Source organism: Sturnira hondurensis, unplaced genomic scaffold (assembly GCF_014824575.4).
Source record: "Sturnira hondurensis isolate 20B ecotype Veracruz unplaced genomic scaffold, ASM1482457v3 Scaffold0018728, whole genome shotgun sequence".
NCBI classification, from domain to species: domain Eukaryota; kingdom Metazoa; phylum Chordata; class Mammalia; order Chiroptera; family Phyllostomidae; genus Sturnira; species Sturnira hondurensis.
Genome location: NW_028091359.1, coordinates 18,271,148 through 18,295,971, shown reverse-complemented (window position 1 = coordinate 18,295,971; position 24,824 = coordinate 18,271,148). Strand labels below are relative to the sequence as shown.

At 56.4% G+C, this 24,824-nt stretch overlaps 1 protein-coding gene across 2 annotated transcripts; it reads left to right on the top strand.

The window, feature by feature from the left end:
* The first annotated feature begins 3,274 nt into the window (after window positions 1-3,274).
* Window positions 3,275-21,712, top strand: TRARG1 (trafficking regulator of GLUT4 (SLC2A4) 1). Of its 2 annotated transcripts, none has more exons than XM_037070091.1 (3): window positions 3,275-4,096; window positions 17,011-17,143; window positions 19,015-19,072. In XM_037070091.1, exons 1-3 carry the CDS (start codon window positions 3,710-3,712, stop codon window positions 19,035-19,037), a joined length of 543 nt encoding a protein of 180 aa, XP_036925986.1. In that variant the 5' UTR covers window positions 3,275-3,709; the 3' UTR covers window positions 19,038-19,072. The 2 variants fall into 2 exon arrangements, with proteins under 2 accessions (XP_036925986.1, XP_036925987.1); XM_037070092.1 differs by lacking the exon at window positions 19,015-19,072 and adding an exon at window positions 19,073-21,712 and having other exon boundaries at window positions 3,279-4,096.
* Window positions 21,713-24,824: the final 3,112 nt, after the last annotated feature.

Here is a 24,824-nt window from a genome sequence, read left to right as displayed (position 1 = left end):
TTTTTTAAAAGGTCTTATTTATTTTTAGGGAGGGAAAGGGAGGGAGGAAGAGAGGGAGAGAAACATCAATGTGTGGTTGCCTCTTGCAAGTCTCCTACTAGGGGCCTGGCCCACAGCCCAGGCATGTGCCCTGACTGGGAATCGAACCAGCGACCCTTTGGTTCTCAGCCCAGACTCAATCCACTGAGCCACACCAGCCAGGGCTGAGAACATGGAGTTTTCCTCACACTTGGTGTGTGCGTGTGTGTTTGTACAGATACTACTACCCCGGGAACAGGGTGAGCTGGGCCCAGGAAGTCCTCAGTGAGAAGAGGAATTTGTTCGTCAGCCCCATGGAATTCCTGATCCTGAGCCAAGGGTAGGAAGGGGCTGCAGGGCACAGACAAGAGGGGCTGCGTACTCTTCCCCATTGATTAGGCTCCAACTTCCTTCTTTCTTGAGGTTTGCCCCCCATCCACCCCACTGTTCTCCAGTGTGCAGGTCCACTCTCCCCTCCACTGCGCACACCTCAGCATCCTTTGTGCTCAGGGCAGCTCAGGCCTGGGGGCAGGCAGGGCTGGCGTGAGTGTTGGCAAAGACTCACCCTGGGTGCTTGGTTGGAGTGTCCATCTTCCTCCAGTTCACCTTGCTATCCTTAACTATGAGCCAGGCACTGGGCTAGGGAGCTGGGTGTATGCCCGCTCCTCCGTGACCTCATAGCCCAGCAGGGAAGAGGAACGGAGAAGAGAATGAGGTTCTTCAGTTCCCTGTGCCCATACTAGGAAGCAGCCAGCTGTGGACCAGAAGGAGGCCCCCCATCTCTCTGGCTGGGCAGGGGAGACAGGCAGGCCAGGTTCGGGTGGAGTCGGGGAGCTCAATGCTCCTTTCTCAAGGCTGCAGTCCACCCTGCGGCTCTGCAGAAAATAGGCCCAGGGTCCCCAGATCCTCCTGTTAAAAAGTCTAAAATGCCTATTTTTTGTAAAATAGATTAAAAAACCCACAGCATTTGTTGAGTCAATATTGTGTGAGCCAAACTCACTTTATATAATGAATATGGCCCATGGGCCTCCACTTAAAACTTCATTTGGGATACAAGGGAGTGGGAGGCTGGAGCAGGACCTGGCCACCACAGGAGCCGCTGGCTGGGTTGGGCTCAGTGGCCCTGGAACCCAAACCAGATACTGCCTCTCCCTGCCTCCCCCATCTCCCCATCTCCCTATCTCCCCTTCACCTTGGTTTCCGCTCCACCTGTGGTCGTGCCCTGCACCATCAGACCACTAGATGGCACTAGGAGCCCAGCATTGCACAGAGACAGCTAACCTGGGTCTCCAAGTCCTGAACACCAGCCCACCCAGCCATGGGCCACCCTGGGGACTTCTTGGCTTTTTCTTTTCTCTTTGAGTTTTTATGAAGTCCTAAAGTCCCCTTGGTGTCAGGTTGGTTCTGTCCTTGAGGCCGGCATTGCCCAATAGAAATATACCACAAACCATCTTTTAAATTTTTCAGTAGGTACGTTAAAAAAGGTAAAAAGAAGACACAGGTGACATTATTTTAATAATGTTTTGTTTAGCTCAGTATGTCCAAAATATCATGTCAAAACAATGTACAAAGTATTAATGAAATATTTTACACTCTGGCGTTTTTGGTAGTGTTTGAAATTCTGTGTGTTTTATACTCACAGCACACTTACAGCCACATTGTGAGCACTGAAGCCACTTGTCTGGAGGACTCGCGGTCAGGCTGGGCAGCCGTAGCCTGTGGAGGCCTCCAGCTCGGCCACCTGAGGGGTAGCTGCCGGGCTGTCACATAGAATTCCGTCCAAGCTGGATGCTGACTAGAGTCTAGGAGTCTCAGGGACCCACCCTGCCACCCTCTGTGGGAAGTCTCCTGTTCAAAAAGGTGTTAGCACATTTCTGGGAGTTCCTGGGCAAGGGAGCTTGGCTCCCCCGCCCCCCATTTCAAGCCCACCCCTGGAGTGGGTGAGGGTCTTTCTGAGGACCTAGGTGGGGAGAAAGCCCCTCCACGCCTCAGGCAGGGCAGGGAGCCTCCGTCTCACTGCCCTGGAGGTCCGTAGTTTGCAAGTAACTGGATTTCCTTCACTGAGCACCAGTTCTTAATTTAATGTAGTCATAGTCATCGAACCTGAACATTTGTCCCAAACTACTTTTGAAACTGATTTGCCTCCAGGAGTCCTTCTAGCACCCCCCCCCAAATGCATGGGGCTCCTCGCCTCCCTCTGTGGCCGTTGGAAGCAGCGTGTGGAAGCCAGCTGGAGACACAACCCAAAGCCATTTCTCTCTGCTAAACCAGTTCGCTTTGCTTCAAACTAGCCCCCGAACCAGATCCGACCAGAGATTGGTGTCTGGTGAGGATGCAGCTTGGGACGGGTGTCTCATTCCCTGTCCAGGCCTTGGTCCTCTAATCTGTGATCCAAATGGATTTGAACCACGACCCCTCTTAGGCCCCTTTCATTTCCAACTTCCCATCTCCTCTTGTGCACAACCCCAGGGCCTGGAACTTAGTTGCCCCCTCCTGTAAACCACACACACAGACACACAGATGCACACCCTGGTGGTTCCAGGTCACTGTTCTGGGGACAGAGAAAGAGATGCAGGACATAGAAAAGGAGGCAGAAACGAAGGGAGGAGACGTAAGGGAACAAAGACACCAAGAATCAGAGCAGACAGACAGCCAGGACCAAGGCCTTCAGAGTCAGCATGCGCCCCCAGGGGCCGCTAATAGGAGGACATACTATTTGCCTACTCTTTGGCACGGCAGAAAAGTTCTGATAGGCAGGAGATGGGGCCAACACTCCCCAACACCCCTCTGCCCGTCACCTTGGTGAGCAGCTCAGAAACCCCCTCAGAGGGCCCTCTGAGTCCCGGCAAGATCCTGCAGGGGCCTCACTGGTGCTTGATCTGCCCTTGGCTCCCAGAGCCTGGCCTTCATGCCTCCGGGAGCTGGAGATCATGGTCGGGATTCAGGGCCTGGTGTCTCCCTACAGGTAGGAGGAAGCAGCAGCCTGCTCCAGTGGAGGAAAAGCGGAGGGCTAGGTTTCCCAGGACAGTTGAAGACACACCCCCTTGAGGCCCACTCTGTCTTTTTGCCTATCCAGAGCCCCCAGCTCGGAGAAGCAAGTCTTGTGGCTGCAATGGAAAGCAGAGGCCGGCCCGAGTCCCTCTGGGCTGGGCCAGGCTGGGCAGAGCAGGGCTGGGCTGGGGCAGAGGCAGAACGCTGCTGGGCTGGTCTCTGGGGAGAGGGGAATTGAAAAGGGAAAGCATCTCTGAGGAGGGCAGACAGGGAGGGAGGCCTTGCGGTGAGTAGACACACACACACACACACACACACACACACACACACAGCCGCCCTGACTTAGCCTAAGCCTCAGTCTGGAGAGAAGCATCTTCCCTCAGCTCCTGAAGCTGCTTTCTGTTGCTTCCCCGCCCATCTGTGCTGTCAGCAGCACCAGCAAAGTTGACCTCCAACTTGAACGGAATTGAAGTCTCCAGCTCCCAGGAGCTCTGCTGGGCTGCAGGCAGGACCCAGACTCTGAACTCTGTTGGCCTGGAGAAGCCAACCCTCCCAATCTACAGCTGGCCTTTGCTCCCTGGGGACACTTCTGCCTCTGACCTGTAGGACCCCAGGCTGGGCTGAGGAATGGTGCGCTGAGGTCCCTCTGGAACCCCCTTATCACAGCCTGGAACTGAAGCAGCCCAAGGCCCAAGCCGACATGGCCAACCCCGTGCAGCCTCAGTTTCCCCTGGCGCAGGAGCCCGGCACCACCTCACCCCCAGACCTGCCTGAGATGGAGATGCTTCTCACCAAGGTGGGGGACAAAGATGACAAGCCCCAGAAGCTGTCCAAATCCCTGTCAGGGGCTCTGGACCTGGAGCAGAATGGCCATGGCTTGCCCTTCAAGGCAGCGCCCAGGGGACCCCAGGAGGCTTCACTCCCCCGGTCGCCCTCTCGCACCAGCTCCAGACGAGCGTCTTCTGTTGCCACTACCTCCTATGCCCAGGACCAAGAGGTCCCCCGAGATTACCTCGTCCTGGCCATCGCCTCCTGTTTCTGCCCCGTCTGGCCCCTCAACCTCATCCCCCTCATCTTTTCTATCATGGTAAGTGCTGCCGTTTGCTCCAGGGCAGGGGCTGGGCCCAGGGGCAGCAGGCACGCTCCCTGGTGCCTGGTGTGGGCGCAGGAAAAGGAGAGCTGGGTGCTAGGGGCCAGGGGGCAAGACTTCTTCTCTCGGCTGGCCCACTGCTCCCCCTGGGGGAAGGGCCCAGGGGTCAGGGGAGCTTTTGTTTGCTGTCCTCTTTCGCCTCTGCTTCTGGATCCAGCTTGACTTTGCACACAGCCCTGCTGGGTAGGGGGCCCCAGGGAGCCCCCTGGGTCTAAATTCCTAACTACAGAAAGATAGCAGAAGTGGGGTCTTGTCTTTGGTGGCGGGGTGGCAGAGGGGTCTCCTGAGGAGTCGGTCATTCCTGAGCAGAGCTGTATTATCAGCAGAGGTTGCAGTTGGCATGGAGCGCCAGGGCCCACATTCTCGGGAGGGGAGCCAGCCCCCCAACAGTGGCCCCTGCACCTCACCCGGGGCCCCCTGGGCGCTCCTGGACCCTTTACCAGCTCTGATTTCCAAGAGCCAGAGGGGGCTCTGATTTCCTGCCACGCACTGGGGGCCCAGGGACCTGGCTCCCCAGGCGCTTGCTGGGGCCCTCTGGGCCTTGGTGCCTGTACTGATTTCGCATCTGTCCTCAGGGTAGGGGAGGTCTGAGCCCCAGGTGAAAATGTGGCAGAGGGCGCGGCTGGATTTGCCAAGGAGGGTACGTGGGCCCACCTTGGCTTCTCACACACTTGTGCTGTAGGGTTTTGAATACATTGCCTCAGACTGTCCCCAAACCAAGACATTGGGATAGAGCTCCTGACAGAGGGGCCATGGAAAATGTCACTAGATGTGACTTTTGAGGTCTAGGAAGAAGAAGAAGAAGAAGAAGAAGAGAGAGAGAGAGAGAGAGAGAGAGAGATGGGGCAGGAAGGGACTTCTGGAATGAAGTTGGGAGCCGGGGGCTGTGAACGGCTAGTCCGGCTAGTCCGGGGCCGGCCGAGGCCAGAGGACTGGGTGGGGAGAGACTGTCTGCTTCCCTCTCCAGTGACATCACTGCTGAGTCATCTATCACCAAGCCCCGTGGAGCTGTGGTCACTGTTGCTGCTCCTGGCTGTCCTCTTAGAAAGTCCCTATTTTCTCACACTTCTGTGTCTACCCCACTGATGCCCAGTCCCCAGATGGGGACACCTTCCCCAGCCCCCACCAAACCCAGCACACCTGCCAGGATGTCAGGGCACACTGGCAGTGTGCCTAAGTCAGAGGGACTTGGCGTGAGCACAAGAGCCAGGGCTGGGCAGGCCCCAGGGTGGGGTCTTTAGGAGCTTCCCGCGTGCCCGCTGCACTCCGGGACAGCTGGGGGCAGGGCCAAGCCCCAGGTGCAGCCAGCGCTCTGGGCGGGGCTGCCTCTCCATCACGAGGACAAGCCCAGGAGGGGAGGCAGCTTTGGGGAGGAAAACCACACAAGGGCCCAGGGGAACCCAGTTGCTAGAATCTGTCCCCTGGTGGGGGTGGCAGCGTACAGGCAGGCAGGTAGAGCTGCCTTTGTCATAGGAAACCTGAGCCCCAGACTGTGAAACCGGCGAGCCCACTCTCGAATTTCCATGTCCTCCTCAAGTTCTTGAGTCAGGCGTGATTGCCACCGGGCCAGGGGCAGGGAACAGGGTACTAGAGCAGACACCATCGCCGATTCCCGGGAGCCTCCAGGCCAGCGGGAGAAACTTGTAAACAGATCCCTACAACCCGTTGTGAGAAGTATTCATGCTAGACAAAATGACAAGGTATTGTGTTGCTCCGGGCAAGTGACTCAAACCTCTCTTCTCAATATTCCCATCTGCAAAATGGGCTGTCGCCTCAGCACCTACCTTGTGGCGCCGCGCGAGGGTGAAGTGGGACGGGCCCTAGAGCGTGCCTAAGGCAGGCAGGCCGCTGCTGCACCAAAACGGCCATTCTGCGGCAGCGGCCCGTCTCCCTGGTGAGGGTTGGGAAGCACCACGGGTTTGCTGTGGGTGTCTTTCAGATCTTTGAAGTATGACTCACATCGCATACAAGTCACCCGCCTAAAGCGCATGGTTCAATGACTTTCAGTATATTCACAGTGCGGTGCAACCATGGCCACACCCCACGTTAGAACATTTTTCTCACCTCCAAAAGAAACTGTGCCTTTTTTCTATCACTGCCCCCACCCCCTGCCCCGTCTTCCCTAATCCGTCCCAAACCTGAGCGACTGCTGATCTCTCTGTCTGTGTGGATTGGCCTCTTCTGGGGGTTTTATATAAATGGAATCAGGCAGTATGGGGTCCCTTGGCGACTGGCTTTGTTCACACCTGGCGTAACACTTTCAAGCTCCGTAGGGTTTGGAGTCAGAGAGTCGTGTGGTCAGATTTCCATTTTGGAGGATCGGTCCTGTGTAGGGTGAAAGGAGGGGCCAACAGGGCCCTTTTGAGTCCGGCATTCGGGGAGGGGACCTACACGGGGCTGCAGGTCAGAGTGGTGTGGCCGGGACCATGGCGGAAGCAGGGGAACCTCCTCATTGGTACCACAGGCCTTCCATTCCATCAACCATTCTCTTGAACGGCGAGGTGCCTGTTTGGAGGGAACTAAGTGGTGCGGGATAATCCGGACCCCGCGAATGAACATGTCTCTACGCTCCCTGCACCACGTTAGGCTTTGGGAAGTGGTCAGACAAGAATGGGCCTGTTCGGCATGAGAAGGAGGCGGGAGCGGGCTGATGGGCTGGTGCAGGGAGGCGGGCAAGGGCCTGCCCCGGGAATGTAACCTCCATCCTAGTGCTCTCAGGGGCCGCTAAAAAAATGTAGGCAGAGGTGTGGTGTGGCCAGATTATATTTTAAAACCCATACCCAACAGCATTGTGGGAAATGAACAAGAACGGGCAGGATGGGGGTCAGGGAGACCCCACACGCAGGAGGCTCTTGAGACGGCCCAGGCAGCGAGGGCCTGAGCTAAGCAGCGGGCCCAGCGAGGCAGGCGCCGAGGAGGGAACTGCTGAGGAGGTGGGAGCAGTGATTGCTTTTGGCTCCCGGGCATTCACCCCCCAAACAGTGGAACTGCCTCAGAGAAAGCTCCGCACCACACAGCACGTAAGGGGCGGGCAGAGGGAAGAGGACGGAAAAGGTTTTTGGAATGAAGATCCCAGGAGGTGGGAGGAAAACTGGGAAAGAGGGAGAGACATCCAGGTAGGAGTGAGTGGGAAGAAAGAGGGAGTCGTCAAACACTGTGCAGAGATCAGGTTTGGTAAGGATGGGAGTGTCCCCTGGCTTGGGCAGTCACAGACCCCTGAGGGCCTGGGGACCCTGGTGGTGGATAAGCTTGGGCAGAAATGATGGACAAGGTGAGTTTCCCTGAAGAGCAGCGCAATGGGACTCAGAAGAAGGACCTGGGAAGGAGCTCCTGGGAAGGAGAGGCTGTGAGGGCAGAAGCAGATAGAAACTCAAGGGAAAGGAAGTTGGTTCATGCTGCAGGGGACCCATGCTGCCAGGACCAGGGAGGGCAAGGTGGTTTGCTGAGAAATAAGGGCCTGATGGCAGAGGAGAGGAGCGGTGACTAGGGACGGACGGGTCAATGGCTCGAGGGCTCTGCTGAGGCTGGAGACCATGGGCCTGAGCTGTTGTCAGCCTGCTGCAGGCTGTCCAGCTGCAGACAGAGAGTCACTGATGTGGCACTGGGCCCACCCAAACCTGGGGATGGCAGAATCGCCCTGAGGGCAGGACCAGATGGCACAGAAGATGCGCGCCAGGATCTGGCTGGACTGGGAGGGAGCAAGGCCGGGAAGATGGCTCCAGCCTTGGCAGAGACGAAGGCTGGTCACAGGCTGGGGCTCGGAGAGGTCAAAGGGCAGGTGCTATGAGACAGCAAGGGTGAGAGAGAGACTGGGGCTTGAGACTTCAGAGGAGGAGCCAAGGCAAGTGCGGAACATAGTTGTGGAAATGAATTTCTAAAGGGAACTGTCAGGAGCCAGAGAGAAGGAACCGGAGGAAGCCCAGGGGTGAGGGAGTATTACTAACACCATGTGCTTGCTAAATGTTAGGCACTGGTCCAGATACTTTATACATTATCTCATTTAAGTCAGACTACAATTCTGTGAGGTCTAGGTGTTGTTACTACTCTCAGTGTGCAGGTGAGAAAACTGAAGTATGGGCCTGTGAAATAACCTGCTAGCTAGTGACTGGGAGCCCAGGACGGGGTGCCCGGCCGCCAAGCTCTGTTCCCACTCACTCCACAGCCTGCCCCCTGAATCAGAGGACACCCACGTGAGAAGCACTATTGGGTGGGCCCACAGCTATCTTCCCTCTTCTGGGAGCTGGTCAACTTCATAGGAAACTCCCACTTCCCAGGGAGGGAGGGGTTCAGTTACTCACCCAGGGCCGAAACCCTTGGTCCCACCCAAGCAGCATTAGGGTGAAGGAGGGCCAGAGAGCGTGGAAAGGCAGTCAGTCTCCTGGGCTGGTGTCTCGGGTCCTGCGACAGACTTCAGAACTCCTCGTCTGAGGCCCTCCCACTGGTTACCAGGTGAAGGGCCAAGCCTTTGATCTGGGCTGGAAGCCCCCATCCCCGGCAGCTTTTCTACAGCTTACTGTCTGCAGAGCGTGTCCTGACACGCGGCTCACAGAGTCTGGCTAAATGTCCCCACTTAACAGATGAGGCACCTGCGATGCACAGAACAGTATGTTGTCCACGGTCACACAACTGGCAAGAGCCACATCAGCTGCAAGCTGACCCCAGTGTTCTCTCCATGGTCCCACCCTGCATCTCCCTCTGGGGATGAGGATGGTGTGCCCCTCCCAGGGAAGCCAAACCTTGTGCAGGGCAGGAGGAATTTCCCTTCTCTGTTTCCCTGTGCCCCCACCACTGACTCCTGTTCTCCCTGACCCCAAATCCTTCAGGGGAAGACAATGGACCCGCAGCATCCTTCCCATGGTGGCTTCCTACCCACTACACAGCCTTTGACAGTGGCCTGCGGGCTGGTGGTTCAGGGGCTGTATCTGAGGAGTTGTCCACACTCAGCCTTGCTCAGAACCAGGCCTCCCGGGAGCCTCCTGCGGTGGCCAGGGCAAGGCTGGCTTCATCCATTTTACTTCTGGGTCAGGCTGAGAATGGCCCCCTGTTCCTCGATGCTGGCGAGGTCTCCTGTCCATGAGGACAGCCGGCCCCAGGCATCAGGCCTTGGCTTGACAACAGTGATAAAACATGCATCAGACTTGGGTGAGAGTCTCAGTTCTGTCCCTTCTAAGCCACATGGCCATGTCCAAACCTCAGCCTCAGTTTCCTCCTCTGTAAAATAGGTGCTATAAAACCATCTACCTCAGTGTCCTTGGGAGGATTAGATGAATTAATACGAGTGAAAGCACCAAGTGCTGGGAGCGCACGCAGTAGGTGCAAGCGATGCTGTTCTTACACTGAATGGAACTGCAATGCCGGGGGGAAGGGCAGATCCCCAGGGACAGGCAATTCTGACTCTACCCAGTTCAGGGACAGTGAAGTCTCACCCCCATCGCACCACCCAGGGCGGGTGGGTGGCCCTGTCTGTGGCGTGGTGGGCGCCTCTGAGCAGCCTCTCCCCTGCAGGTTGTCCCTGCCACACGCGGCCGCGCTGCAGAGGGTCCAGAGTGGCTTCAACACACCTTTTCTCAGACAGTTTCAGTGACCTCACTGTTTAACTGACATGTTGCAGGGCTCACTGCCATTCATTTGTGCATTCATCCGTTCACTCAACAAGAGTGCAGAGTCCAAAGCAGGCCTGACAGTCAGCTGGGCAGCTGGCTTAAAATACTGACAAGCTTCCGAATCTGTTGGTAAAACTAGCTGCTATCCCAGGTGCCCAAGCATTTCCAGTTTTGCCCATCTACCAGTGTAGCTGCCTGACTCCTCCCGGAGCCCCCCACCACTGCTCCCCACTCTTCAGCAACTGCAGGGTTAACCTCCAGTCAGGGCATTCCCGAAGCAACTGCTTTGTTGCAGAGAGAGGCTGTGGGGGGGGCGAGGAGAATCACCTCCCTTGGTCATCCCATGGCTGGTTTCAGCTCTCCCAGCACCGCATCCGACCCCTGCACGCTCTCAGACTTCGCCAGTGTCTTTCTTCCCTCCTCTGTTAGCCTGAATTNAAGTGCTGGGAGCGCACGCAGTAGGTGCAAGTGATGCTGTTCTTACACTGAATGGAACTGCAATGCCGGGGGGAAGGGCAGATCCCCAAGGACAGGCAATTCTGACTCTACCCAGTTCAGGGACAGTGAAGTCTCACCCCCATCGCACCACCCAGGGCGGGTGGGCGGCCCTGTCTGTGGCGTGGTGGGCGCCTCTGAGCAGCCCCTCCCCTGCAGGTTGTCCCTGCCACACGCGGCCGCGCTGCAGAGGGTCCAGAGCGGCTTCAACACACCTTTTCTCGGACAGTTTCAGTGACCTCACTGTTTAACTGACGTGTTGCAGGCTCGCTGCCATTCATTTGTGTATTCATCCGTTCACTCAACAAGAGTGCAGAGTCCAAAGCAGGCCTGACAGTCAGCTGGGCAGCTGGCTTAAAATACTGACAAGCTTCCGAATCTGTTGGTAACTAGCTGCTATACCAGGTGCCCAAGCATTTCCAGTTTCGCCCATCTACCAGTGTAGCTGCCTGACTCCTCCCGGAGCCCCCCACCACTGCTCCCCACTCTTCAGCAACTGCAGGGTTAACCTCCAGTCAGGGCATTCCTGAAGCAACTGCTTTGTTGCAGAGAGAGGCTGTGGGGGGGGGGGGGGCGAGGAGAATCACCTCCCTTGGTCATCCCATGGCTGGTTTCAGCTCTCCCAGCACCGCACCCAACCCCTGCACGCTCTCAGACTTCGCCAGTGTCTTTCTTCCCTCCTCTGTTAGCCTGAATTCCTCTTTTCCGCACCGTTCCCACAGCCGCTGCAGTCGCAGTGGTCTGTCATCACAGTCGTTACAATCATTGCTGCAACTGTTCTTGTGCCTTCCACTTAAGCCATTAGTACAAGGAGATGATGCCACTCAAGTGGGGAGGAGAGAGCAGCTGGCCCTTACTCATAAAAAGAAAAGAAGGTGCCCTGGCCGGGTAGCTCGGTTGGTTAGAGCATCGTCTCATACACCGAGGTTGCAGGTTCAAGCCTCAGTGAGGGCATATATAAGAATTGACAAATGAATGTACAAATGAGGAGAACAACAAATCCATGTTTCTCTTTCTTTAATCAATAATAAATTTTTTTTAAAGAAATGAAGGGTCTTCTTCCACCCTTGCAGTTAAGGAGTGGACCTTTTTTTAAAAAGATTTTATTTATTTATCTTTAGAGAGGAAGGGAAGGAGAGAAGGAGAGAAATATCAATGTATGGTTGCCTCTTGTGAGTCCTCTACTGGGAACTGGCCTGCAACTCAGGCATGTGCCCTGACTGGGAATCGAACCGCGATCATGTGGTTCGCAGGCCTGTGCTCAATCCACTAAGCCACACCAGCCAGGGCAGGAGTGGACCTTTTGTTTGGTAATTAAGGGGGGGGGTGCGGACAGGGAGGGGTGGATTCAGATAGAAGTGCCAGCTAGTGGTGAGAAACTTCTACACCTAAAAGTAGGGTTCTGCTCCCAAAGGCAGTGATTTCCCCTCCGTGTCACAGATCAGAAAGCCAAGACCCGCAGCACAGTGGAGAGGTTCACACTGCACTGTGGACACAAGGCCTGACACAGCAGAGCAGCCAAGGTCAGGTCCGCTGTGACTGGGAAGCAAGGCCTGGCGGCTTCGTGGGCAGAGAAGGGACTGGGCTCCGTGTGACACCCATAATCCTCCCAGGTCCTCCCCTCCCTGTTTCTCCTCCCCAAGCAGCTACCTGTGCCCCTTGCCCTGTGGCCCTGAATGACGCTGCGCTCACAGGCATTTCTCTGGAAGGTAAGGCAGGACTCCTCTCAGACCCTGCTCCTCTCCCCCTGCCCGCCAGGCTTACAGCCAAGGACCAGCCCCTTGGTCACGGTGACTCAAGGTAGCTCCAGAGTCTTTAAAGCCCAACCTCCTAGACACCCCTGAAGCCTTTCTGTCATGTTGCCTTCTTGTCCCCGCAGTGTGGCCTTGGCATTGAAGTCCTGAGTCTAGTGACCTGGGCTGGCCATGCAGAGAGCTGGGGGTGGCATGGGTCAGGAGGCAGGGCCACGCCCCGGATGCCAGATATCCTTCCTGTGGGACTTGCTACCCTTACTCCTTTCGTTAATCCCTGTCACTTGTGAGCCTTCCACTGGCTGGTTCGATGGTTAGAAAACAGACACCCCTCTCACTCTTCTGCTCTCTGCTTTCATCCTCCACTTCCTCAGCAACGCCCGGGTACCTACTGGTGTCTTCCCCCCAGTCACATAAGGGTACCAGGGTTGAGGATGCATGATCCCTACCTTCCAGGAGCTTACAGGCTGAAGAAAAAGACTGGCACAGCTACCAGGTGGTAAGAGAGAAAAAGAGAACAGGGCTGTGGGAACCCCAAGGAGGGCCGATGACCTGTTTGTGGGAGTCCACGAAAGTTTCACTGGGGGTGGCTCTTGAAGGACGAGGAGGAGCCGTTGAGGTGGGAATATGGTCACGAGAAAAAGCATCCCAGCGGAAACAGTACGTGCAGAGGCACAGTGGCATAAAAATGTATCCCTTGTATGGGACCAGGCTTGCCTTTCACAGACCTCCCCCTGGCCGCTCAGAAGAGGTTGGACGGGGCAACGGAGGAGCAGAGAGACCAGTGAGCAGGGGGCTGATGCAGTCTCCGGAGGAAATATGCCCAGGGGGTGGGCTAGGGCAGTGGAGTGGGACTAGAGAGGTAGGGACCGAGCTGAGGCACGTTAGAAAGGTCAGGAATTCTTATGGTTGTATTTGGGGCGGGGAGAGCCAGAGAGGGGGAGTCCAGGAGGGGCGACGCTAGGATCCTCTCCCCAAAACGGGAGCTGTAGCACGCAGCTCAGCAATGAGGCTTTGCTACTCACGGAGCAACTGCCAGAGCAGGAGGAGGTTGGGCGTGGAGCATGAGGATGGAACAAGGACTGTGCTCCACCGGGACGCAGATACAGGAGGGTCTTCCCCATCCTCCCATCCTGCCGCCGTCAAGAGGAGGAAGGACAGAGAACGGAGGAGAGGCAGGTTCCTGGCCACGCAGTCGGCATGCGATTAGCGCCCTCGCTGGGCGGCTCTGAAAGCAGTGCCTCGAATTTCACCAAGACCCACCAGAGAGGCATGTCCTCTACCAGGGGTCTGCCCTCCCCTGCCCAAGTTGGTGGGTTACGCTCCTTCATCCTTCCCAGACTCAGCGGAGGGCAGGGGACCTCCTGTTAACAACCAAAGTATTCCATCACTGTATCACTGAGCACTTCCTCTTGCCGGCACCACGCTGAGCCCCGTACTTGTGTGGTCTCAGTTAATCTCCACCAAAACCCAGTGAGGTGGGCACTGATTTTACCTGATGAGGAAATCGAAGCGTAGAAAAGGAAAGCCACCTGTGCAGGGTCACACAGTTAGTAAATGATGGAACGGGGACAGGAGCCGGGAGGTCTGGCTCCAGAACGTGTGTGCTCAGCAGGGTGCCCTTCTAGGGAGCTGGAGGACACACCTGCTCCTGGCTGGGCGCCCACCGTGTCCGGTGGGCTGGCGAGTCTCGGGATGGGCTGTTGCCCGACCGCCACTCTAAACCGCCCTCCTGAAACCAGATCCACCTTCTTTTTCCCTCTCACTGAATGTCAGTCTATTGTCACTGATAGCTCTGAGATCCAGAGGCACAAACACTCAACTTCCTGCCCAGATCCGCCTACAGACCTGACCAGGTGTGAGGTCACCTGCACCCACATTCAGCCAGTCTCCACCAATGGGAGCGCTCTTGTCCGCTGTCTACGGTTCATCCCTTTGCTCAGGACCAGATCTGCTGTTGCCCTGGGACCCTAGGGTGCTCGTCACTCCCCGGTCTCTTCACCCCTCCCTCCGCACTGGGTCTTTTTCTGTCTTAGAGAAATCCTCTGTTTGTCTCAGCTGGTTGGGCACTCCCCAACAGGGCAAAATCCGGATTCTGTTTTGTGAGAGCCAGGCCCCTTCTTCATCTGGCCTTTCTCCACGTCTCTGGTTGCTTCTCTCACGATGCCTCCTTGTTCCAGGTCCTCATCTGTAAATGGCCTGGTAACAACCACTAACTCAGCGGAGGATAAAAAGCTTTAGTGGATGGCAAGCATTTAACATAGTCCCTGACACAAGGTACATTTTCGAATAATGTTAGGGATAATTAGTATTCCTATGAAGGTGGAGGAATCTTGGTGGGCTTCACAGAGGAGGTGGCATTGGGGCAAGCCCTTGAAGGATGGAGAGGAGGTAGACAAGTGGTATTGTGAGAGCAAGCATGCAGGCCAGAGGAACAGCACAAGCAAAGGCACGTGGAAGTTGGCGCTCACACCCTGGGTGGCTCAGATTGGCTGGGCCCAGAGGTTGTGGGAGAGAACAGGAGAGGGTAAAACCAGGAACTGCAAAGCTAACCTGAGTTTGGTCTTTGGTCTGTGGACAGCGGGTGACCATGGAAGATACTGGGAGGGAGTGATTAACTCAGTCACCGACATCTTGCCAATCTTGTGCATCAGCTCCTGAATTCCAACTTCTTCTCTGATCCCATAAGCCTTTCTAGAAAACATTCCTCTGCCTTAATCTTTCATCTTCACTGCCTCCCGCTGCTCCTCCGGCAATAACCAACCTCCTTCCTGTGTGGGCAGAGTCCTGCGTGGCCTGGCTCCACCCTCCTCTTGCTTACTCTGAGCTCCATCCACACTGGCCTCTATCTAGTTCCTCCTGCTTCCCTCAGACATGATGTATTTATTGTGCAGCTACATGATTGCCGTGCAGGGTCTCCCTCGGGGTCTTTATACAGCTTTTTTCTCTGCCTGCAATACTCTTCTTCCTTTTGAAAAAGGTCTATTTAAGTCTTACTCAGCCTTCAGTCCTGGCTGGTGTGGCTCAGTGGATTAGGTGCCGGCCTGAGAACCAAAGGGTTGCTGGTTCGATTCCCAGTCAGGGCACATGCCTGGGTTATGGGCCAGGTCCTCAGTAGGGGATGCACAAGAGGCAACCACACATTAATATTTCTCCCTCTCTTTCTCCTTCCCTACCCCTTTCTAAAAATAAATAAAATCTTTTTAAAAAAGTCTTATTCAGCCTTCACATCTCAGTCTAAATGTCCTTCTTCCAGGAAGTCTTCTTGGATTTTCCCCTTTAATAAGGTCTCATAGTACCAGGGACCCCTTTTTCTATCACTCCCCACAGTTGCGAATTCACCTCTATTTGTGTGGTCACAGAGGAGGCCAGCTTCCCCACCAGGCTGGAGTCTCTGTGGGCTGGGGCTTGGAAATCCCTTGCACACTGCTGCATCCAGAGGCCTGGCCCAGGGCCTGGTGTAACTCTCTGTGGAGTGAAATTGTGGTTTGGGGGGTGGAATGAAGAAGAAGGGAGCTTGGGGCTGGCGGATCTTCAGGAGGTGGTTGTCGTGGCTTGCGTGAGAAGTGGCGCCTGGAACTAGGGAAGGTGCAAAGGACCTAGAGAGGGGAGTCGCAATGCAATTGACCAAGAACGGAAACTGATTAGTAGAAGGGGGGGGAGAGGAGTCACAGAGGAAGTGGGAGGACTCCAGGCTGCTGCCGATAACTGGAGCTTGGGCAAGTGCCAGGCCAGGAACAGACTTGGGAAACTATGGTTTGGGGCACAGCGGGTTGGGTGGCCCAGTGACAGGAGAGTGGGGCTGGCCCGGGAGGAGCTTGAAACGGGGAACCATGGGGTGAGGGTGGGAGTGGGGTTGGTCAGGACTCTGACAGGTAAAGGGGGCAGAACTTTGGGGAGGGGTGCCCATGTGGAGAGCACAGAGAGGGGCAGGGTAGCCTCTCTGAACTTCAAAAGTGGGCAGCACGGCCAACCTCAGAGGATGGCTCGAGGCTAAAAGATAATTTTGGTACAGTCCTGAGCAAGCTGCCTGGTACAGAATAAGGGCACAGTGAGTCATCATCATTGTTGTCGTCATCATCGTCGTCGTCATCATCATCAAGGTACTTGACTACATTTCCATTCTGAACTCAGGGGTCTCAAATGATCAGAAAATAAATAACCAAATAAGTGGCCCAAGGCAGTCACATGGTTCACGGGCTCCTGCCTGCGCCTGCCTGTTCTAGAGGCCCGGGAAACACCAGGAGCACCAGAACTCGAGGTCACAGGCCAGCCCTTGCCAGCAAGTTGACGAGTGCACCATCCCTGGCAGGGGCACAGGACCACCATGGTATTTCCTGGGACACACCACCTACCGAGCCCCCTGGGGCCTCTGAGGATGCCCCCCACACCCCCCTGGTTTCACCACATGGCACGGGGCCAAGAAAGCCCAGGCTCACTAAGGAGTGAAGTGCCAAGTGGGGCCCCTGTGAAGCCATGGGTGGCTCCCTCCCCCCAGGCCCTGCCTTTCTGGTGTGATCTGGGAGGGGCTTGGCAGAGCAGGCCTGTGGTTCCTGGGTAGGGAGGACCAAGGACTTTTTTTTCTTTTGTGGCAAGAGGGGGTCACAGAGAAACGGAGGCAGACCCATCGGGCCAGAGAAAAAGCCACAGGGACAGCCATAGCCCCTTGGTGCAGCCACAGCTGTGAGCCTGGGCGGGGTCTGCAGGGGCCTGGCTTACCTGCTCCCACCAGCTCAGTGTAGCCTGGGCCTGGTCCACCCTCTCAGGCCCTTGGTCTCCACTGTTCCACCCTGAGCTTCTGTGATTCTGCATTTCTTGGTTCTGCTTCCAGCTGTCCTCAGCCAGCCAGGGGCAGGCTGGGTTGGTGTCCCTGCCTCTTGAGTCCAGGCGGCTACAGTGTCAGTTACAGTGGGGACCGGGTATGTTCCTGAGGCCCAGGCCAGGACCCCACAGGGCTGCCGAGGACAGCCTTCCTGAGTTCTCTGCCACCTTCTCTCTGCAGTCTCGAGGTAGCGTGCAACAGGGGGACCTGGACGGGGCCCGGAGGCTGGGCCGCCTGGCCCGGATGCTCAGCATCAGCTTCATCGTCATAGGAATCATCATCATCATTGTGGCCGTGACCGTCAACATTGCAGGTGAGGCCGGGCTGCGTGCCAGCCTGCTTGCTGTGAGGACGGCTGAGGGTGTAGCCTGGGCCCCGGGGCAGGGGTGCTGGAAGGAAGGGACAAGCCCGTGGGTGCCACAGCCTGACCTCTCACTCCCGAAAACAACTCGGTCCCCGTCAGTGACCAGCTGAGTAGGCCTGGTGGTCTGACTCGCCTTATGCCTGGAAAGCAGCTTAAGGGAAAAGGGTGGAGAAAGAGCACAAGCCTAAGAGTCAGAGGCTCCAATGGCCCTGGGCCCCGGGCCAGTGCCTGTCTAGTTGGATTGTAAGGCTTTTCAGGTCTAAAATGGTAGGAAGAAGCCCCCAGCTCACCCGAGGCAATGGATGTCCCTGCCTTTGTAAACTGTGGGCTTGCCACACAAGTGTCCATGCTGAGACAGCCGGGACAGGCCAGAGGCGAACAATGCACATGGTGGAATTCAGAAAGTACCACTTCTGTGAGCACCCAGAGGCGGCCCAAGGAAGTTATCTAAGCAGGAAAACCACTTTCCAGGGTGATTCCCAGCTGCTCACAGGCCCATGAACCTTTGAGAGTCTCTGGGCTACGTAGCCAATGTGGTCCACTTCCCTCTCTTCACACACTCGCATTGGGAAGCACCCCCAGGATCTCAGCCCCTTGCAGTGACCATCCTAAGCTTTCCCCCAAAGACCTTGTTCTGTCAAATGTACTCCATGGACCAGCAGCCGTGGCTGCTGACCCAGGAACGTGTCAGAAATGCAGAATCTGGGGCCCCACGCCAGACCCACAGAGTCAGAATCTGCATTTTACTGAGATTTCTAGCCCAATTATTAAGTTTGGGAGGCACTGGTCTAGGTTACAGAGTGTTCAACATGGGGCAGAAAGCCTGGGATTCCGCCATGGGGTGCTGGGCAGCCCTGGCCACTGAGGAGGGGAAAGAGGTCAGGTTTGTAATCAGCCTGCCTAGGTTCGGAAGCCCCACCCTCCACTTCCCATCTGCCTGAACTGAAGCACTCTCCACGGTCTCTCTGAGTCCAACAGACACGCGGGTGCGTGGGAGGCAGGAGCCCACTCGCCCAGGGCATTAGCTCGCCCAGGGCATTAGCTCAGTCTCCTTTGTCCTGCTGCTGCTTGTCATCTTAGTCATGACTTTTTTATAAAGATTTTATTTATTTATCTTTAGAGGGAAAGGGAAGGAGAGAGGGAGAGAAACATCAATGTATGGTTGCCTTTCGTACTTCCCCTGCTGGGAGTTGGCCTGCAGGGAACTGGCCTGCAACCCAGGCATGTGCCCTGACTGGGAATCGAACCATGATCGTCTGATTTCCAGGCCCGAGCTCAATCCACTGAGCTACACCAGCCAGGGCAGTAGTCATGACTCTTTTGATGGCACATGACAACTACTGAACCCACAGCAGTCAAGGGAACTGATTAGCTTTCACTAAGAAATTCAAGCGTTACCTGGCTGGTGTAGCTCAGTGGACTGAGCGCGGGCCTGCGAACCAGATGATTGTGGTTCGATTCCCAGTCAGGGCACATGCCTGGGTTGCAGGCCAGTTCCCGGCAGGGGATGCACGAGAAGCAACCATACATTGATGTTTCTCTTCCTCTCTCCTTCCCTTCCCCTCTAAAGATAAATAAATTAAAAATATTTAAAAAAACTTTTATGTGCAACAAAAAAGCAGAAAATCATCATTAAAAAAAAAAAAGAAATCCAAGCGTCAGTGGTTCTACATTCAGGGGTCACATGCCCACCTCTGCACCAATCATCCAGGCCACAGCCCTCTCACTGCCGGGAATGCAGTTCCACCAGGAGCCCCAGACCACTCCCTGATCCCATTGCCATTTCCCACAGGAAACAAACACCCAAATCTTCCACACAGGGACCCGAAAACCTGTGTTCTGAGCTCTGCTCTGCCTTCACTGTCCTTTCCCTTACAGTTCAGAAGAAATAGAAGGAGCCCGGCCTCTGCCCCAGCAGAGCACACCAGCTTCAGCGCTCCCAACCCACACCCCACACCCCACGGAGGACAGGATGGGACTGTCCCCAAATTCCAAAAGCACAAACTCGGAGGGAAACTCCCAAGTCACTCCATCTCAGTCCACATCAGACGGGAAAAGCCAGAGGAAGGAAGCAAGCAAGCTAAATTTACTGTGAAACCGACCAGAAATGTGTCTAATCTCATGGACACAGCCCCCCCTTCTGACCCCAGTGTTCTGGCTTTTCCTCCTCCCCACAATTTCCCGGTATCTCCTGAGCAGCACATACTGCCGGACAGAAGAAACCAGCCCCACGGACAGGTGAACTGCAGTGGGGAGCGGGGCAGCACGCTCCCTGCATGACCAGGAGCAAAGACGTGGGACTTTCTTTATCTTTGTATTTTTCTTGAGGAGGGATAAGAAGGTGTGTTTGCATGCCTTGTGCCACATACCTGCTGCGCTCCCAGCTGCTGCCCTCACCTCAGAAGCTGAGAGCTCGAGCTGACACTGAGCACGTGCCCTGGGACCTCTGGCTGCCCTAGAAGGAGGCGATGGCCACACCTAGATCCCCCACTGCAGGGTGGAGGTGCCCAGAGGAATGTTGGCGAAGAGCGGAACAGGGACAGACAACCCACGGACCACTTCCTGAACCCCTCAGCCTCAGGAGCGTCTCTGCCGAGAACTATGTCCCTGGAGTCTCCCAGGATGACCCAGTGCGCCTTTTGCTCACTACCCGTGCTGTAGTCTGGAGCACCAACTGAGAACTCCTAGGGTCCTAACCTGCCCTCCCCTCCCCTCAGCCAGCAAGGAGGTCCTGAGGTCTCCCCTGGCATGGTCTGGGGTACAGACTTGGGGCCCCATGCAGAGCGGCTCAGAGGGACCACAGGCTCTGGCTCCCGGCCCAGCCTCACCCAATGCTCTGAGCCTCACCCTGTGCTCCCGGCCGTCCTGTCCGCAAACAGCAGGGGCTTTCCCTGGAGGAGGCTTTGGGATCAGCCCTGAGATGCTTCCCATGGGCTCCCAGGTCATTAGCAGTGTTTATGCTTCTGTAGGGAAGCAGGGTTTTATGCAAGTTTATTGTTTCCTGGTCTAGAGAATTCCAAGACTGAGGAAAGAGCTTGGCTGAAGGGTCCAGTGTGTGGGAGAGGAAAGGGCCTCAGATTTGGGAATATACCCACCTGCCAGAGGTGGGGTTGGACACCACGGATTCTGTCTAAGGACCTAGTGGGATGCCTGAAAGGACTGAGCAGGGCCCTGGGCCTCCCCACTGGCTTCTGGCCCCGGATTCTGCTCCAGCTTCTCTCTGGTACAGGCTCTGTCCACAGGGCCTCCCCTGTGGCCACGTTCCCCATTGGCTGTGGCTCCCAGACTCTCGAAGGCGAGTGCTTCAGGCTTCTCTACCCTGGGAGGCCCTGCCTAGCAGCTGGGGTTACTACGGCTCAGCAGCAGGGCAGGTTCCCAGCCCCAGCCAGACTGGCCCCAGATTGGCCAAGCATGTTCCCCCTTGGGATCCCTATTAGTCTCTCCCACCCTCTACATAGGCCCCTGGGAGGGTGTCTGTTAGCACTGAGCCTCTGTCTGCCAGGAGCTCCGCAGCCTCAGTGCAGTCCAAGCCTTAGGGACCACCAGGAGGGGAAGGGAGAAGAGGGATCCCTCTGGGGTAAGCGCTCCTGAGTCAGTCCCTGACCAGGGAATAAACTCCAGCCTCCACACACCCAAAAGGAAGGGCTGGTTGGATTTGCTCTATGGAAACTTTGAGGCCAAAGTAAAGATGCCCTATTTGTTGAGGGAGTCTGGGGGTGACCCCAGAGTATTTGTGTCATTTGCAAGGTCAGGTCAGGCCAGGGAAGATGGGAGGTCATAGGCCTCAGCTTTGGAAGGAGGGGTCAGCAGTCACAAGTCTCCCAGCTGGCCCCAAGAGTCCTCAGCTTCAGTATTTGAGGGAGAAGAAAGGCACCAGGGCAAACGATGGCAGAGGTGGGGCTCCGTCTACAGCGTGTGTATATGTGTGCAGTGCCCAGCACATGCCCAGAACCCCTCAGTTCCATGCAGACACTGCCTCTCACGCACTCGCATGCACTCGCACGCTCGTCCACAGGCAAAATGCAGCTCAGGTGAGAAAAGCCACAGGAACAGGCACAGCTGGGATGTTCTTCCACTCAGACAAGAACAACTCAAGAGTCTTTTAGTCATCCAAGGGGTTTCCAAGGTTTCCAAGGTGTGGAAGGAGTGGAGGACCCCAAAGACCAGCTCCTCTGTCAGAGAGGAGCATGGGGCCTGAGGATGAGAAACCCTTCAAAGGTAAGGCAGGGAGGGAGGGTCCCCAATGCACCCACCCCACAGGTGGCCTGGCACCCCAAGGCCTCGTCAAAGCTGGAAGGAACAGTGGCCCTGCTGGCCCCGCTTTGTTGTGGGCCCGGTGGATGGCTGCATGACACAGTGGCCTCCCGGTGTGACTGCGGGAGCTGACCCGGCCTCTCCCGGGTCCCACAGGGAGCAGGGGAACTGCCCCTCCCCTCCGCCAGCACCACACTCACCAGTTCGCTCCTCTGTATTTCTCAGCATGGAAAGAAATAAAGCTGGCTGTACATGCGCACCCCAGGCCTGTGTGTTTGTGCTGCTGGGTTGCACCGATTGAGGGGTCCCAGACAACTGCTGGAGTGGGGGGTGGGGCGGTTTTCTCAGGGCTGGGCACCAGGAAGCCTGGGCACCACGGCCAGCACCAGGTATTGTCCCGGGCAACTCACGAGCCCTCTCCAAGCCTGCCTCAGTTTCTCTGGTGAGTAAGGCAGGTCCCATTTTCCCCAGGTGCTTCTTTCTGTACACGAACGAAGATGTCTGGAGTGGAGAGAAGGTGGCAGAAAACCGGCACCTGCTGACAGCCTGGTGCACGCTGGGCATTTGACATGTTTTGGTAAATCTACAAGGCATCCAAGGGGGTTACTAGGGTTACCCGGGTCTTTGAATCGGTAAGCTGGGGCTCAGAGGGGTTCAGGGACTGGTCCCAGGCCCCACCATGCCTGGCACATGGAAGACACTGCGTGGATGCTGGGAACTGACCCCATGCCTAGGTCAGATCCCCTGTTGGCTTCTTGCTGTCCTGCTGCTGCCCAGAGAGGAAGGCCCTGCAGCAGGAAGGTGAGGGAGAGGTGTATGTGTGGGGAGCAGGGACGTATTCCCCAGGCGGCAGAGTGAAGCAGGCAGGGGTTGCTTGACTGTGGAAGGTAGCAAGGACTTCAGAAAGGCAGGCTGAGTAGGCAGGGGGGTGTGGGCAGAGCCACCAGACTGGGCAGGCAGTGGGAGGGGGAAGGAATGGCCACACAGCCATGGTGAGCTGCCAACTCTGAGGGCAAGACGGGGNGGTGGGGGGAAGGAGGAGCGAGGGCAGAGTGCTGGGGCGGGGCCAGGGTGCAGGGAGAGTCGCAGGACCCAGGAGGCACTGCAGCAGAGCGGATCGGGGTGTGGGAGCTGGGGGCCAGCCTGCCTGGGTTCAAATCCTGCCCGGCCACGTGTTAGCGGAGTCCCCTTGGGGGGCTCCTGTCGACCAGGACAGGGGCCAGGGGGGCACAGCCCATGTTCCAGGCACGGGGCTCTGTGGTTTGTGCAAGTTACTTAATCCTCACAGCACCTCATGAGGTGCGTCATCCCGTTTTCCTGGGAAGAAAAGGAAAGAGGGTCCCAGTGACTGACTGGCTCAAGGTCATACAGTCAGGATGTGGAGAAGCAGGACAGTCCTTCTCAAATGCTTGGTGACAGGAGCCTCCCCTGCCTTAAAAAGCCCACGGGCTGTCCCGGGGGAGTTGGCCAAGTCAGTGTCCTTCAGCCGCTCACCTGGCAGATGACAGGTCTCTCTACAGCTTGTTTCAGTGCTGCGCTGTGACCTGTTCAAAGGCATCTGAAGCACCACCTGGTGACATGTGACCTGTGTAATGCCGCCAGTTTAATGACACTCAGCTAAACTGCCACCTTCTACACACGGGCAGTACCAGGAACAATCCTAGCGTTTTACTGTCCAGTCTGGTGGCCTGAACGTTTCATCAGCCTCATTGGTCAGACACAGCCCAAGTTTAGAAACTGTACGATGGGGAAAGGAGGGTAGGCGTGTCTTAGAATCAGTAAGGGCAAAGTTGGCGCTTCCACAGCGCGGGACATTTCAAAGGCAGGACAGCTGTGCTGTGGGACGAGCGGCCTGCCCTCTAACCTTGACTCCCTACCTGCAAATGGGGTGATAATCTGCTTTGCACCCACAGGGCTGTTGGAGGCCTGATGGCACTTCCTGGAGACATGTGGGGGACACGAATAACAACTTCTTGGGGCATAGCCCGGAGCGTACCCCAGAATCAGGGAGGTTCTGGGCCCACGAGGTGACACTGGAGTCCCACTGTGCTCCATTCCCAGCCTGCCCTGGTGCAGAACAGAAGACAAGGAAGCTCTCTGGCCCAGGCCCTAAGCCTTTCCCTCACTGGTTGTCACCTTGGACAGGCCTCCCTTCCCTGGGCCTCAGTCTCCTCAGGTAAAAGCGCGAGCTGGGCGAGTCCAGAGCAGCCTTCTCCACCCTGGCTGCTCGCGGGAACCACCTGGGAAACCTCATTTGAAAAATGCAGATGCCTGGCTTCCACTCCTGGAGAGAATGTGCTTTAATCAATCAGGGGTGTGGCTGGAGCGTCTAGTTTTTAAAGAGCTTTCCAGGTGATTCCAGTGGTCATTTGAGGCTGGGAGCCACTGGGCTAGACTTGAGTCTTGTTCCTCAGGGTGTGGTCTCTGGACCATGAGTGTGGGCATCACTGGAGCTGCCAGAAAATGCAGGCCACACCCTGCCCTAATGTAGTGACTCAGGATACCTGCCCTTTCTAGCTGTGGAAGCTCCCGGCTGGGCATCTGAAGCCTGCGGGCCAGCTCTGCCCAGCTTTGCTGCAGGCTCACCTGAGGCACACCTTCTCCACTGGGTCTTTGATCTCCCTTCTGAAAATCATCCCTTACTTACTGACTGCATGGTCTATTGTAACAAACTGAAAAAAATCTAACCAATACTGAGAAGCAAAGAGAAGGACAAAGAGGGGAACCCCACGGGGGCTTTCATAGCAAAAGATGTCTGCACCCCAATTCCAGGGCTGTTTGCCAGGGCGGCTGCAGCCTGTGTATATGAGGGGGGGCTGTGGGTGTACCCCCAAAGCACAGTTCCCAAGGAAGCATGGATTCCCCCTCTCCAACCTTTGGACCCCGACTGTGCACCTGCTGGAACCTGCTCAGAGACAGAGAAAAGTCAAGTAGGTGTAAAGCTGCTTGCATGGAAACTTCTACTCACAACCCAAATGGTCTGCGGAGGAAGAGCGGAGGGAGGGACAGCAGAGGGAGGGACCTTGAGAGACTCTCACACTCTTGTCCCACCGCGGGAATCCCTGTGCTCAGGGTCGACCCTGGTGCATATGGTTCCTTTGTGCTGGTGACCAAATGGGTCCCTGCAGGCAGAGGAGGCACTGACATTGTTAAAAGGTCCCCCCGCCTGGGTCTGTGTGCAGCCTGGTGCCCTGAGGACGGATTTCAGAGGTCCGGGTACAGAGGCCTGTGGAGAGGCCCACCTTGGAGCTGGGGACAGAGCTGGTCAGCTGGAAGCTGGGCCCTGCCTGGGCTTCTGCCTCCTGCATTATTGATCTGCCCCCCAGCCATGGACATGAATAATTCAGCAGGGGAAGGAAGTGCTGAGGATTGCAAA